Consider the following 16389-nt stretch of genomic DNA (forward strand, 5'->3'; position numbering starts at 1 on the left):
CCCTTTTCTGATGAAGGGTCTAGGCCCGAAACGTCAGCCTCTCTGCTCCTATGATGCTGCTTGGCCTGCTGTGTTCATCCAGCCCTGCACCTTGTTGTCTCGGATTCTCCAGCATCTGCAGTTCCTACTATCTCAAGATTATCATTAGATTCTTGATTCCAGACTTTTATCCAATTCAAATTCTGCCATCTGCCAAGGAGGGATTCAAACCCAAGTCCCCAGAACATGACCTGGGTCTCTGGATTAACAGTCCAGAGATGCAGGTGCAACAGCACTCCATGTCACTTCAGGGCATGAGTTTTGCTACATAAAATATAATGGCATTTTCTGTTCCGTGATCAGTTATAGGGTGTTCAAAACGTTGATGCTGCAGTATCCCTGGGTTTAAATGGTCTGCACAATGAATGGTGAATAAATTTGGATTAAATGAAATGTGGGCATTCACTCAATGGTGCCAGATTGTTCAGCTCAAATAATGAATTTATTTATCTGCTGTTGAATGGAGGCTTCTGTATTTGGATTACACTGTTAAATTCTCATGTTTTTGAAAAAGTTGAGATGAGCTTGTAAGTCTGTAAATGGGAACATCTTCCCATATTTAGGTTTTGCTAATTGTTCCTCACCTGTTTCAAAAACAAGGGCAACAATAACGCTGACCTCCATTTATATTGCTCCTCTGACCTAACAGGAGGCACTTCACAATATATCCTTTGTAATTTGACATTGAGCCACACATGGAAATATTAGGCGAGCGAAGCAAAAGCTTCACCAAAGTTTGAACTGCTTTGAGGAATACCTTAAAGGAGACAGCAAAGTGGAAAGATTTAGAGAAATAATTCCACAGCTTATTTGCTAGGCTGTGAAAGTTACAGTGCGGAGAAGGGAGATGGATTTAAAAAAAATTCAGAGCCCTGAGACCATCCTGATGGGGAATGGATATGTAAAGGGAATGGATGTCCATGGTGAAGAGGAGGTGGCTGGAACCCACGAACTGGAAATTCTGAAACAGATGTAAAATACCAGAAGAATCCCAGATGGAAGTGGGTAAGAACTAGATAAGGGGAGAAGAAAACGAGTCAAGATAGGCAGAGATACATTCCATGGGGCAGGAGCAGGCAGAAGCAATTGGTCTTACTTGAACATTTTGTGCAAAAGCTAAAAGTGGGCTTTACAGGGTTGGGCATCAATGACCTTGGAGGAGATCCCCAGGTGAAATGAGATTAGTGGCCATTAGTGGGATACAATAGCCTGGTGTTCCAGGGGGAGATAGGAGGAGTTATCCAAGCAATTGCAAAAGTTTAGTATGCAGAAAGGAAATTAATTAAGAAAGCTAATAAAATGTTATTATTTATTGCAATGTGAAATTTAATACAATACTAGCAAGGTTTTGCTTCAATTTTTAATTTCTTTTTAATGGACTTGAATAGGTGCATCGCTAGCTAGGCCAGCATTTATTGCCCATCCCTACTTGCCCTTGAGATGGTATTAGTGAGCTGCCTTCTTGAACTGCTGCAGTCCATGTGCTGTAGGTAGACCCACAATGCTGTTAGGAGGGGAATTCCAGAATTCTAACCCAGTGATACTGAAAGAATGGTGAAATGTTTCCACTCTGGATGGTGAGTGGCTTAGAGGAGAACTTGCAGATGATGGTGTTCCCATGTATCTCCTACCCTTGTTCTTCTAGATGGTAGTCGTCATGGGTTTAAAAGAAGCTGTCCAAGAATCATTGGTGAATTTCTGCAGTGCATCTTGTAGACTGCTGCTACTGAGCGTTGGTGGTGGAGGGAGTGGATGTAGTGTCAAACAAGCATGTTGCTTTGTCTGGGATGGTATCAAGCTTTTTGACCGTTGTTGGAGCTGCACTCTTCCAAGCAGGGAGGATTATTTCATCACACTCCTCCCTTGAGCATTGTAGATTGTGGACAAGCTTTGGAGAGTCAGAAGATGAGTTTACTCACTGCAGCATTCTTAGACTGCGACCTGCTCTTATAGCCACTGTATTTGTATGGGTAGTGGAGTTCAGTTTCTTGTCAATGGTAAGTCCAGGATGTTGATAGTGGGGGCTTCAGTGGTGGTAACACCATTGAATATCAAGGGGTGATGGTTAGATTGTCTCTTATTGGAGATAGTCATTGCCTGGTATTTGTGTGGTATGAATGTTACTTGTTATTTGTCAACCCAAGCCAGGTCTTACAGTTTTTACACATGGATGGCTTCAGTATCTGAGGAGTTGTGAATGGTGCTGAATGCTGTACAATCATTGGTGAACATTCCAGTCTTCTGATCTAATAATGGAGGGAAGGTCATTGATGAAGCAGCTGAAGATGGTTGCTCTAGGACACTACCCTGGGGATCTCCTGGAGCTGAGATGACTGACCTCCAACAAACACAGCCATCTTCCTATGTCCAGGTATGACTGTACCCAGCAGAGAGTTTTTCCTTTGATTCCCATTGATGCCAGTTTTGCTGGGGCTCCTTGATGCCACGCCCCATCAAGTTCAGCCTTGATGTCAAGGGTAGTTACTCTCACCTCACCTCACCTCTGGAATTCAGCTCTTTTTTACCATTTTTGAACAAAGGCTGTAATGAGGTCAGTACCTAAGTGACCCTACCAGAATGTAAACTGGGCGTCAGTGAGCAGGTTATTTCTGAGCAAATACGGCTTGTAGGCAATGTGGATGACACCTTCTATCACTTTTTATACAGGGCACTGATGAAACCACACCTGGAGTACTTGTTTAAAGGAAGAGAATTGGAAGTGGACCATGGAGGGTTTACTAGACCAATATCAGGAATGAGCACGTTGTCTTGTGAAGAAAGATTGGAGAGGCTAGACTTGTATCCAGTGGAGTTTAGAAGATTGAAAGGCGACCTGATTGAAACATATAAAAGTCTGAGTGGTCTTGACTGGATGAATGTAGAGAGGATGTTTCCCCTTGGATGAGAATCTAGAACTAGGAGCCATAGTTTAAAACTAAACTGCCACCCGTTTATGACAGATGCAAAGAATTTTTTTTCTTGTAGAGGATCATGTGTCTTAGGAATATTGAGAAAGAGAGTTCCAAAGGCAGGCTTGAGGAGCTTACTCCTGGTCCTAATTCATATGGATACCCTTGCTGATGCTACACCCTCCCTTATATCGATGCCAGAAAGACTGTGAATATCCCAAACCCCCTTCAAGGGAAGGAAACTGCCATCCTTACCTGGTCTGGCCTACACGTGACTCCAGACCCACAGCAATGTGGTTGACTCTTAACTGCACACTGGGCAATTAGGGATGGGCAGTAATGCTGGCCTAACCAGTGATGCCCTCATCCCATGATTGAAAAAAAATCCAGTCCTTTCCTAATCCTACCAGATTAAAAGCCATCTGATTCAATACTGTCCTTCAATAAAGGAAATCTGCCATCCTTACCTGGTCTCCACGTGACTCCAGACCCGCAGCAATGTGGTTGACTCTTAACTGCCCTCTGGGCAATTAGGAATGGGAAAAAGGTACTGGCCAGCCTCTCCCGCCTCATCCCCTCCTCCCCCATTATCAATTAGGGCCCAACAGCCAGACTGAGCGGCCACCAATCCCTTGATTTGATTTGGAATGACCACCTAACTCAGTGCGGCCAAGCCCCAAGTCTCTAGACTGACTATGACAGTACTCCTGACTGACTGGGGTCCACAACGACCCAGCTAAGTACACTTTCCTTCCCTGTTCATACCTTGCCATGCTCTTCATGCACATGCAGTGTGTTTATTGCATATGCTGCAGGTACATGCACTACCTATGATGTTGATGTAGTGTTGTGATCTTGAACCCATGCATACCCCATCCCTTTCATAGTAATGCTTTACTGTTTCCTACAGCCTCATGGTACTGCCTTGCCTTCTGTGTCCCTTTCTGCCACAGTCCGCCTCTTTGCATCTGCGCGAAGTTGTCACCCTTGCCTAAAACTGATACCTGGCGTCCTGTGCAGGAGTGCTCCCTGTGATACAAAAGCTGCTGGCTGACCCTGTGCACTAAGCTGCCATTGTGAAGCAGAAGCTGGTGATTACCATTCTCCAGTAGTGTTCCATGATGGACCAGGGCACATCTTGCCTTGGTCTCCATAGAAAGGCCTATTGCTGCTGTATAAATAACAGCTAAACACAAGGAACACAAGGAACATTGAGAAAGTTTTGACTACCTCAAGTGCAACCATATATTCACCTGGACTAGAGGTGGAAGAGCAAAGTTGTTAAATGTAGTTGAGTTTCTGATGTGTCATGTGTCACAATTATTAATTTGGAAGGGGCAAATTAATTCCAGCAAGTTTAACTAATAATGAGATGTGAATGCATGCAGATAGGTGTAGATGCCCCTACACCTCCCCTCTCGCCTTTATCCGAGACGCAGGACAAACATTCCATATCTGACAGGGGTTCACCTGTACATCCTCCAACCTGGTCTACTGTAACCATTGCTCCCGATGTGGCCTCCTCTACATTGGTGAGATCAAATGTAGACTCGGTGACAGATTTGCGGAGAACCTGCGCTCCGAACACACTAATCAACAACACCTTCCGGTTGCTAACCATTTTATCTCCCCCTCCCACTCCCATGCTGACATGTCCATCCTGGGCCTCCTCCAGTACCACAATGATGCCACACGCAAACTGAAGGAGCAACACCTCATATTCTGCCTTGGAAGCCTACAGCCTGATGGCCTAAGCGTAGAATTCACCAGTTTCAAAATCTCCCCACCCCGGCCTCATCCCATGACCAACCCTCCCTCTCATTCCCGCCTCCTTGACCTGACACTACCTGTCCATCTTCTTCCCCACCTATCCGCCCCACCCTTTTCACTGACCAATCCCGACCACTGCCTACCTGCATCCATCTATCACCATCACACCTACCTTCCTCCAGTCCCATCCCTCTTCCCTTTATTTACTTCCAAGCTCCCCTCCCCCTTCCCAGTGCTGATGAAGGGTCTAGGCCCGAAATGTCGACTCTCCTGGTCTTTCTGATGCTGCCTGACCTACTGAGTTCCTCCAGCTCCGAACTGTATTGACTTTGACTCCAGCATCTGCAGTTCTTGCTATCTCCCAGATAGACTTCTTGCCACCTGATGGTGAGAATGTAATTTTGTCATCTTTGAAGGAAAGACCTAGTTGCCAAAGTTGATCTGTATGGTGAGAGTGTCATTTTTGGACTCTTGCCTGATAAAGACATAACACTTGCCTTTATTCTCAGCACCTTGGAGTATAAAATTGCATCCATTAGGTTACTTGTACAAAGCGAATATCAGATGACCTGACAGTGGTAGTGCATATCTGAAATAAATCTGCCTGATTTTCCTCCGTTCTAATTAGTAGTGAATTTCAGGCATGTGTGTGGTCTAATGGGCCTGATTTTTTTAAATGTTCATTAAGCACAGGGGATTTGGTGCAGATCTGGATCTTTTCATGAAGAACCAGAAAAAGATTGTTACCTTTCATTGTGGAAATTGGTACCTGAAGGAGGAGTTGAGGCAAATAGCAGAGATGTATTTAAGGGGAAGCTAGATAAATGTGAGAGGGAGAAAGGAATTGAAACATATGCTAATAGGGTTAGATGTAGAATTGTAGAAAGAGATCAATGTGGAACATAAACATTCAGGGATAAGTCAGGCCAAATGGCCTGTTTCCATACAGTCAACACAACTCTATAGAATATGCCTGAGAACATGTCACGTTAGGGGTGGCACGGTGGCTCAGTGGATAGCATTACTGCCTCACAGCGCCAGGGGCCCGGGTTCAGTTCCACCCTCGGGCGATTGTCTGTGTGGAGTTTGCACATTCTCCCCGTGTCTGTGTGGGTTTCCTCTGGGTACTCCAGTTTCCTCCCACAGTCCAAAGATGTGCAGGCCAGGTGGATTGGCCATGCTAAATTGTCCATAGTGACCGGAGATGCCTTGATTGGGGGAGATGGGTCTGGGTGGGATTCTCTGAGGGTTAGTGTGTACTTGTTGGGCTGAAGGGCCTGTTTCCACACTGTAGGGATTCTATGTCAGTAAACAGAGAATTATGATAAACTAGATTTTTACCTAATTCTTAAATATCTGCCCTCCTTCTGTAGAGTTGACAACTTACGAAAAAAGTCAGCAAAAAAGGTCAAGAAGAACGATGATCGTCAAGTACGGGGAGAAAATGTGTCCAGCTGTGTCGCTTCTTCATTAATGCCTGTAGACGCTGAAGCTGTGGCAAGTGTTAACCTCAACAATGAACAGAACTGCCTCGAAGTCTATAAAGGACCACAGTCACTGCTGGATAACACCGTCATTTCTGCCAGAGTTATTCCGTGATCAGATGATCTAAAACCTGTAATGAAATTCCAGTTCTCAGGAATGGGGAAAACCTGTTGGTAACAATATTTAGTATTACAGTTAAAAAAAATGTTATAAATCATTCCATAAGTGCTAATGGTTCAAGGGGTTTCTGGAACTCTCAATAGTATGTGTTTGCGGGTGGACATTGTACTGTCTGACATGAGGAACCAATGTGTTTACATCAAATTCTTCTGTCAGAATTTTAGCAAAGTTTTAACTTCATTGTCTTTTAACATAAATGCCTTTAAAATGTCAGAATGAGGCAAATCATATGAATATGCTGTTGCATTTGTTACTAAAAGTAGAGATAATAATTTCATCTCATTTGTCATAGCACAGCACAGTGGATCTGATTCTAATCCATTTAAAGCTCATTAATGTACAGTTAAAGTTGGGCTCACTGTTTCTGCTGTGAAACCTTCAAGTTTAACGGAAAATGTCAGGTTTCAGACAAATCCCACACTCTCACATATCTCCATGACTCAGCTCTCAACCCTAACTGAATCTTCTTATTTCATGTGCGATGTCAGAACAAGTTTGAATGAGAACTGCTTTCCACTTGTATCTTATTTGAACAAATATCAAATTGAAAATTTATTCAAATTCACTGTTCACTTTGTTACCAAAACACATTAACTGCCAGCACCAAATTTACATTAAAAGCTATAGTTTTTTTTTTAACTTTGGCATCTCATCTCTAAGTCAGAAGTTTGGGGAATTTGTTGTGTGCGTATTGGCTGCTGCATTTTCCGCACTACAGCAGCAATCACAGTTCAAAAAATACTTCATTGATTTTGATGTGCCAATGAAGTTTCTGAAAGTGCCACGTAAGTGCATGTGCTTTTTTACTTCTGAGATCTGAGACCCAGATAAGTCAGAAACATAAGGAGAGTCCAGTGCAAATAGAACTAGACAGCTGGCTCATCCTCACTCTGTTATTTACTTGGGTGCTACTGATTGGCAATTTTATCTTTTGAAAAGCATTTTGGTGATGGGTTCATTGAAAATTGTGTATGATATAGACTAGCAGAAAACATAATAGCGAACAGCTAGTCACTGACTAATAGCTAAAAAGGATTTCAGAAGTCATCAATGGATACGAGAGTAGTGAAATGAATTAGCAAGAGGAGGGGCGAAAGCAATAAGGGCCTAAAAAGGCTCTGCATGGAGGCAGAGATTGAGAGCATAAATGATGGCCTTGCATCTGTCTTTATTAAGGAAGCAGATACTGAAAAGTCATGGTGAAAGAGGAGGTGGTTGAAATATTAGATAAGGTAAACATTGATAAAGAAGACAGGCTGGTTATATGTAAAATTGATATGTCACCAGGACCAGTTGGGATGCATTCAAGGATTTGGAGGGAAGTAAGGGAGGAAACTTGCAAAGGCATTGTCCAAAAACCTTTCAAGTCACCTTAGATATGGAGGTGGGGCCTTAGAAACAGATCTTTACAAATTAAGGATGACATATCATTTTTGAGGCTGGAGGTAGTTATATGTGGAAGTTCCCAGGGACAGTGTTAGGACCAGCACTTTCCCTGATCTATTTTAATGACCTATATTTGGGTCTATTGGGCACAACTTCAAACTTTGCTATGACACTAAATTTGGGAGTATTGTGAAGTGGCTAGTGAGGTCACTGGCTAGTGGAATGGGTAGACACATGACAGATAAAATTTGTTGCACAGAATGTGAAGTGATAAGTTATAAATTGTGGTAGAAAGAACAAAGAGAGGCAATGGAACATGACGAGTGTAGTTCTAATGGGGTTGCAGGAACACACATCAGGAAGAATATGCGCTGAATTTTTTAAAGGTGGAAAGACAGGTTGGGAAAGCAATTAAAATGGCATAGTGTTCTGGATTAGGGCATAGAGCACAAAAGCAAATAACATATAATGAATCTTCTGAAAACAATGGGTTGGCCTCAACTAGACTCATCTCAACTGTTGAGTCCAATTCTGGGTACCACATTTTAGGAAGGATGTGAAAACCAGAGATTTGTGAGATTGGTTCTAGAGATTAGAGACTTTAGTTACATTGTCAGAATGGAAAAGCTGAGGTTGTTCTTAAAGAACAAAGGTTGAATGAAGATTTGATAGAGTTGTTCAAAATCATGATGGATCCATACAAAGATAGTTTGAGAAACTGTCCTCATTGGCAGAAGGGTGAAGAAACAGTGGACACTGATAGAAGGCAAATGGCATAAGAACCAATGGTGATACGAGTAATTTTTTTACACAACTAGTGTTCTAATTTGGAATGTATTGTGTGAAAGTAGTGGAGGCAGATTCAGTTGTAGTTTTAAGTACCTGAAAGAGAAAAATAATTGCACTGCTATTGGGAAAGGACAGGGAATGGAATGAGCCAATATCAGGCCAAATGGCCTCCAACCTTGCTGTAGCCACTGTATGATTCTGAAAATATCATACTTTGCACTTTGGCAACTTGAGAATTTGTGAAGGATGATGTTTTAAGGCATAATCTTGTGGCGCTTTATAGTAAAATCACCAGTGATATCAATGGAGACGATTTGAAAACAGCAATTACAAATGGGAATAAATGCCTCCCCAGCCAGTGAACATCCAGTGATTGAGAGAAATTTTTTTGGACTTCAGTCTAGTATTCCAATCCCATACTTCAGTTTCCACGATCTGGAAGAGGGGGAGGGGGCATGTTTAAGCACAATGCTTCTGACTCAGAGATAAGAAAATCACCTCTGATCTAATAACCAGTCTTTTTGCAAGTAACTTACTACGTGCCAGTCTATTATTGGGATATCACATTATAATCTGTACCTGCCTGGACTGTTTGAAGTGGAGCTAGAAGCCTCCACCTTCTCACTCAGGCAGGAATGTTACATCTAACTCAGAAAATACAGAAATACTTCAATGGAACTGTTCATGTGTATGCTGCAACATATAAATTACGAGCAGAGCATTTAGCCTCTTGAGCCAGTTTCACCAATCAAAAAGGTCATGGCTGATCTGTTTGTGTATTGAATTCCACACTCCCATCTGTCCCTGATAACTTGTGATTTCTTTGCCAAACAAGATTATATCTCCCTCCAAAGACCCCACCTCCATCTCCTTAAGTGACCAGTTCAGAAGTTGCACAACCCTGAGAGAAAGAATATCTCCTCAGCTCTGCCCTAAAAGGAGGACCTCTAGTTTTTAAAGTGCCCCTAGTCACAAAAGAGGAAACATTCTTCCCATGTCCACACTGTCAATACCACTCAGGATCCTATGAACTTCAACCAAGTCACCCCTAAGTCTTATAACACAGGAGTTTAGGAGTACGTTCTATATGATTTCTTCAACTTTAAGCTTTTTCAGGGCAATACTTGCTTGTACTCCAAAAGTATTAGTTGAACATGATTACTCTTGGTTTAATTCATAGTGAACTGGTCTTGCTTACTGTTATTTCTTGATGTTATACATTTGTTTGTCTTCACTGTTTCTGTTCTCTTGTAGATTGCCTAAAAAATCGTATCATACCACTCTTTAGTAGGTTAATATTTCACAGCTGCAGCAACACATAATTGATTGAAGTGGAATTACTGAAACATACTTAGATAGAGTTACTTTGGTGAGGCTTTTCTTAATTTTCCCACTATGATGTCAACGCAAACCTGAAGCAATTGACCTTAGATCACAAGTCAGAATTCATTGGAGGGAACATTCCCCATTAATCAGATATTTTCCCTCATGCTAAAGCATTACATTGCTGGAAAAGATTAGCTGGTATTGGCAGGATGAAAGCATGGGCTATCTAGGACTTGGATGCATGACAGGACTAAGAGAGTGCGGTTTCAGACCCCACTATCTGCTGAGACAGCTATCCAGGATCAGGCTAGCCCAACGCAAACCCAGAGTGAATTCTCTTGCTGAAACTGAAAAAGACCAAGTAATAAATATAGATCTCAAAGAGAGGATGGGAGAAAACTGGAATAGAAGAAGTTATAAAATAGCAATTAAAGTGCTGCTAGTGATCCCATCAAGACAGAATTCCTGGTACTATGATGATGGTCTGTCAGTGGGACATTTGCTTTTAAAATCATGGTTGTAATTTAATCAGTAGCCTGTACTCGATACACATATTAACTAACTAATTAACAGTAGGGCCTCATATGTGATTTGATCGAGCCAAAGGTCTGCCTTTACTTTAACAAAAGATTTAAATTATGTAGTTTCCAGATGAAAGGCAACAGAAAACAGCTTTGTCAACATGGGGCTGCTTTGAGAAACCAAGGGGTCTGGAGAAAGGGCCATAAAACTCCATTAGCAATATAAATAATTCATATGGGTTACAGAATCACAGGGTTGCCTTGATGGTAAAATAATTTATTCACATTTCTTTTCAGAACATCCCAAAGAGATGGGTTGTGGAGGTGGCAGGTTCTTTTTACATTATCTGGATGTTTGCTAAAGAAGCAAGAGTTCATTTTGGAACTGAGGCAATGGGAGCTTTGCTTTGGTGTAGCCTGCACCACATTAGATTGGGAAAGCCAATCCGAGATGATAGTTAGGTGTGCATTTCAGGCAGAAAAAAATACTAACTTCATCAATCACCACATCTCAGTTTGGATTTTAGGAGCATATAACAGCAGGAAGAATTGCTGTAGCTTGCAGCTAGTGGGAGAAATCTACAGTGGTTCTTATAGAGCTTTATAGTAAAAAGCAGTCAACAAAGTTAGCTTGGAAAGTGGTAGGAAGGCATTTGGCGATATATTGGAAACCTAAACAAGTAACTGAGGCATCCACAGTCAGGAGATCTGTGAATAAAAGGATGAATAAAGGGGGAGAGATTTCAAAGTCAAAAAAGCCAATAGAATTCCATTGAAACTTGGAGCATAGTTGGAACACTGAGAAGTAACATGAATTCCATAGGTCTGAGGTGCATATTTGGGTTGTTGTACTGTATAAGTGAATTGTTGTGGGGAAGGGAGTAAATGGAGTTCATAACATATGTAGTTGTAAAATATAGTGTTGGTAGCGCTTACTTTCTTGAGTTATTTTTCATATACAATAAAATTTGTTTTATTCAAATGTTGTGGTGTAGTTCTCTTTATCAATTCTTAGGTATTTGGATTACTTCTTTAAACATTAATTGCTCCTAACAAAATGGCAAAATAACAGGAATGAAGCAATTTCAATTCTACAAAATAAATTACTTTGAAGTTGAATGTTGGGACTTGGCCCTTAATATTAAATGCTTTGGTGCATACTTAATTACATACAAATCACAAATTGTGGTTATTTGGAGCTTCTGCTTGTCCATGAGAATACTAGGCTCATAAAGTACATTTTTCTGCAATGCTAATTAAGAGTGAAATTTTCACCAAAACTTTAGAGATTGGATTGATTTCCTTTTTCATCAGTTAATTTCTCTTACTCAATGCCCATGTTTGATTCTTCTAATGTCCTTAGTGGTTCCTCACTGGTAACTGTTCTGCTTGTTTCCCCTGAATTTGATTCTATGATGCCTATCCCTGGAGTTATGGTGTATTGTTATTTTAGAATATTGTGGTTCCCCAGAGGCAGGTCTAATCCATGATTTGAAAATAAATAAGTATGCCTGCCATTGCAAGACATGTGAAGAATGATGGATAAAAGCAGCTCTGCACCAAAGTTTTCTCTATTTTTGTATGAGGCATACTGAACCTATGAATAAAAGGTAATATATTCAATCTCTCTGTCTAAATCTTTGTTGAAAGTCTGTTTCAGCCACCATGGTCATTTATAATAGTTATACATATCACTTTCTGGTGCCAGTATGCCAAGGAAAAAAAAACCTTGAAACTGAATTCTGATAGTTTTCCTGTAGTTTTCGCCGTCATTTTGTCTTATCATCTATTGCTTTTTGTTGTATTCTATCCCATAAGCTTTAGGTATTTTATCATTGTTGTACCTCTCTAATTGCAAAATTTGTTTTTGTTTTTTCTTCATTCTTTGTATAAGCTTTTCTCATGTTGTATATTCCCAATTTTTCTATATGACCCATATCACAAAATAGCTAAAAGGTGAGGAAAGTCATTTGGTCCACTTTAGCTGAACTATTCAGAAAGTCTGTATAGTTCTGGAACAGCATTAAAATGCCTCTTAAATAAACAATGGTCTGCCCACAGCTCCATGACTTTCATCATGGGTTGGGCAAGCAGGCAGATCCAGCTGCAGTAAGGGTTGAACCTATACTGTTAGTAGTGATCTGATTCCCACTAGCTGTGAAACAACTGAGCCAGCTGCCCTGCCATCACACTACCATGGAATCCAGGCTGATGCAGCAATACACACTTTTACAAACATGTTGTCCCCCTGAGCTGTGGATAGTGATGGTAGAAGCTTCAATTTCTTTCCATCTCATACTGACCTGGCAAATCTCCCTCTCTTTCACATCCAGGAAGGAATCACAAGTTGGTGCCTGACCTGTTTAGTTACATTATGTACACACATTCCTCAGCCATCACGTCTTGAAGTGGGATTTGAACCCCAAGCTTCTGGTTCAGAGGTAGTGACACTAACAACTAAGCAGAAACCTATGAAAAATTACTTTACATTAAAAAATGGCTTTTAGTAGTATGAATCAGTTATTCTACTTATTCTACTCTAGCTTGAAACACAGGAGATGGGAGCAGAAGTAAGCCATTTGATGCACATTTCTGAATATGTAAGATCAATACAGCATCTTTTAGTTATTGCTTTTCAAGGTTGAAAAACACACATTGTTCAGTTTCTCTAAATAGTTCAGTCCATTGTTGCTGGAGATGAATCTCAAATGTTCTCTCTGAACTGGATCTTCCACATTTTTACCCATCAAATTTCTTTCAATCTCCAGATATATCTCATCAATGGGACACACGTGTTGTTCGTTTTACCGTCTTCAAAGTCAACTCCTAACCACTGAATTCTAGTTCTTGATTCCTTGCTATCATCAGCAATCGTTAGTTTTCTTCTTTTCGTGATAGTGGATGGACAAGTTGTTTCCAAAATGGTTTAATGGTAGGAGACAAAAAAAACTCACCAGCCTTACAAGGATGCAAAACTATAGTTATGAGGAGACAGAGATTCAGAGACTACTTCTACTGGTGCAAAAATGGCTATGAGAAAATGGAATAAAAGTTTAAGACATTTTTATAATTTTATAAAGTGGTGAGGAGAATACTGATATTTCTAATTAAGCTTATCACAAGGAGAACTTTCTTTTCACAGCATTTGCCAATAATTGAGGCAGTGACTACTGTCTCATTTAAGGGAACAGTAGACAGAGATACAATACTGTGAGGAGAGGATGGAGCCTTGTGAATGCTTTTGAATTCACTGCTCACAGAAATGATTAATTGCATTTCTTTTGGGCATTGCAAATCTTCACTGATTTTGAAGTCTCTGCCCAAACGTTTCAGACTACTTATCTTACATCAAATCTTCTGCCAGCTCAATATTGGGAAGACTGAAATCATTGTCTCGAGTCCCTTCCACGAAGTCTGCTCCTTTGCCACTGACTCCATTGCCACCCCAGGCACTCTGCAGCTGAATTAATCTATCAATTAATGTCCTGATGTTCAGTGTCATGGAGAAGAGGAAAGTTGAATCCCTCTGCTAGATAAACTAATATCACAAGCCCCAATCTGTTATGGTGGGGAATAGAGGTTCCCTTCCAAATATTAAACCCAAAACACCAAAGAAGCTCGCGTCACCTTTATAATCTGTTAAAAGAGTGGTTAAATGAAAGAAAATCCCTGATATCCACTTTATACTTAACAAGTAACAATTTATTTATTTAACCCTAACAGTGAACAAATTAACAGACTTACTAACAAACCGAACAATTTCCCCCTAGACTACTTATTACTCCCTAACTGGCCTAAATTCTACTGGAATGCTGTTCAAATAAACACAAGTCCCATGTTTATAAACCCACTTAAAAAGACAATAATAAATTAAAACTTAATCTCTCTATAGTCACACAGACTGTGTCTTCTGGAATATTCTGCCTTCTCTGTTACACCACAAACACCTTTCTTCCGCTGATTCTGCTGTCAGGGATGTTTTTCTCTGTAATTTCTTTGGTGACGACTTTGAGCTAAAATGCTGTGATATCTTTGTCGGATACATGGTGCTTTCTTGGAGAGCTTAGTGAGATTTCTTGTGAGAGCTCAGGGCTTATTTCTCAGATAGTGGGCTTGCTTTCTCAGATGACACTTGGCTCTCACCCCAATTTTCAAAAACCCTTGTCTCATATACCCCCCGATGACGCATCAATTTCTTATACTATCATTAGTTTCAGGTTGTCAAAACCATCAGTTTTAAATTCAATTGGTTTTCTATATCTAGTTGCTTGGTTTAAATTAATTGGCTAAATTCAACCCTGTTGTCTCGATACCAAAACAAAACTGCTGTTTTGTTTGCCAATTGTAAGGCCGTTTGATATACTTGTTTCAATTTTGGGGCTCACTGTACAGTACTTGTTAACTTCAAGCAAAGACAAAGCACAATCTCTTAAAAGGACTATGCACTGCTTTTCCCCACTATCATTTTTACCAACAAATTCTAACTTCCTGCCTTCCAATTCATGAATACTCTATTACAACTTTGTAAAATCAGTTAAATTCTGAATTGACTGGTAAATCTCACACGCTATCCAATAGTATTCTGCATATTTACATATTCACAAAAGTGCCCATCCATATCTCTACCTCAGTCCCTCTGTTGTGAAACTTTCACGCTGTCTTTATCACTGTTAATCTTAACAATTTAAGACAACCAGCAGTATTTAAAATCCTCGAATTTCTAAACCTGTATCTCATGTTTTCTAGCATTTTTTTTGCTCATTCCCACTTCCCCACCTCCTCTCCTTATTGACATACACTGGCTTGCCATTCTTCCCTGGATTAAATGCAATATCCCAGCTCTAATTATTTCCAATCTTTCTCATCGTTCACTTCTTGGAATAACACTGTTTGCTCTAAACTTGAGCATGTAATCTATGCTGCTATAGCAGTACCGAGGTAGAGCTATAATACTAGAGGTGCCATTTTCAGCTTAGACAATCAAGTGAGACCTATCTGCTTTGTTGGGCAGATACTAAAAATCCCTTGGCACTATTATGAAAAACAGGAAAGTCATGGTATTCTGGTTAATATTTATCCCTCAATAAAAATGTAAAAAATACATTACCTGGTTGTTACATCATTACTGTTTGTGGAGGCATGTTGCATAAAAAATGGCTGCCACATTTCCTACATTGCAGCAATCACAACATTGCAAAAATACTTCATGCCTGTAAAGAGCTGTGGAACTGACTGGTTGTGAATGGTGTCATGTAAACTCCAGTATTTTACTTTAAGAATTAAGTTGCATTCGCCTCAGAAACTGTTACTTTAATCTAAGATACATTGGTTCTGTATCTTACTATGTCCAGAAATAAGGAGTTTCAAAGCTTGGTTAAAAAAAAAATCAATTGTTTGTTTAAGTGAAAAACCAAAGACGTAAATAACACTCAAAAAACACTTAACATTGAACATGTATACAAGTTATTGAAATGAAAATATTGCTCAAACCTGTCTCTACTTTTCACTGCACAAAATCGCATAACCACTTTGTTGAGGTACGTTTGTAAGGCTCAACTAACTATAGTCTATTACAGTCTGACAATATTGTGTGACGATCTTTTGATCAGATAGCTGGTAAATATACAAGTAAGGAACTGAAATTGTGCGCTAACTCTTCAAAATGCAACAAAATCTAAACATTACCATGTCCACTGGACTTTTAGGTCATTGATTTATGTCAGTTAAAGGGATGGAGGGAGATGAAAGGGAGGAAAGTGGTATTGAGGTTAAAAAAAAGGCAATATTTTGTTTAGAATTAACTACAATGTGGTAATGGAAGTAATCAATTTGACGAAAACTAATTTGCAATCAGTTTGAGTAGGTTCTGGTTATTGCAGTGCTCAGAAATGGCTTCAGTTGGCACTATTGCCACCTGAGTTAACTTGTGAGTTCAAGTCCCACTCCAGAAACTTGAGCAATAAATCTAGATCAGTGCTCCAGTG

General features: G+C 40.2%; 1 protein-coding gene across 1 annotated transcript in view; it reads left to right on the top strand.

Moving 5' to 3' along the window:
• LOC109919986 (melanocortin-2 receptor accessory protein 2-like) overlaps positions 1-11387 on the top strand; it is a 39118-nt gene extending 27731 nt beyond the window's left edge. Inside the window, exon 3 of the mRNA XM_020520012.2 lies at positions 6092-11387. Within this exon, the coding sequence (XP_020375601.1) occupies positions 6092-6317 (226 nt within the window). The 3' untranslated portion in view covers positions 6318-11387. The remainder of the gene's footprint in view (positions 1-6091) is intronic.
• The last annotated feature ends 5002 nt before the right edge of the window (positions 11388-16389 follow it).

The sequence above is a fragment of the Rhincodon typus genome, chromosome 11, assembly GCF_021869965.1.
Source record: "Rhincodon typus isolate 14 chromosome 11, sRhiTyp1.1, whole genome shotgun sequence".
NCBI lineage: Eukaryota > Metazoa > Chordata > Chondrichthyes > Orectolobiformes > Rhincodontidae > Rhincodon > Rhincodon typus.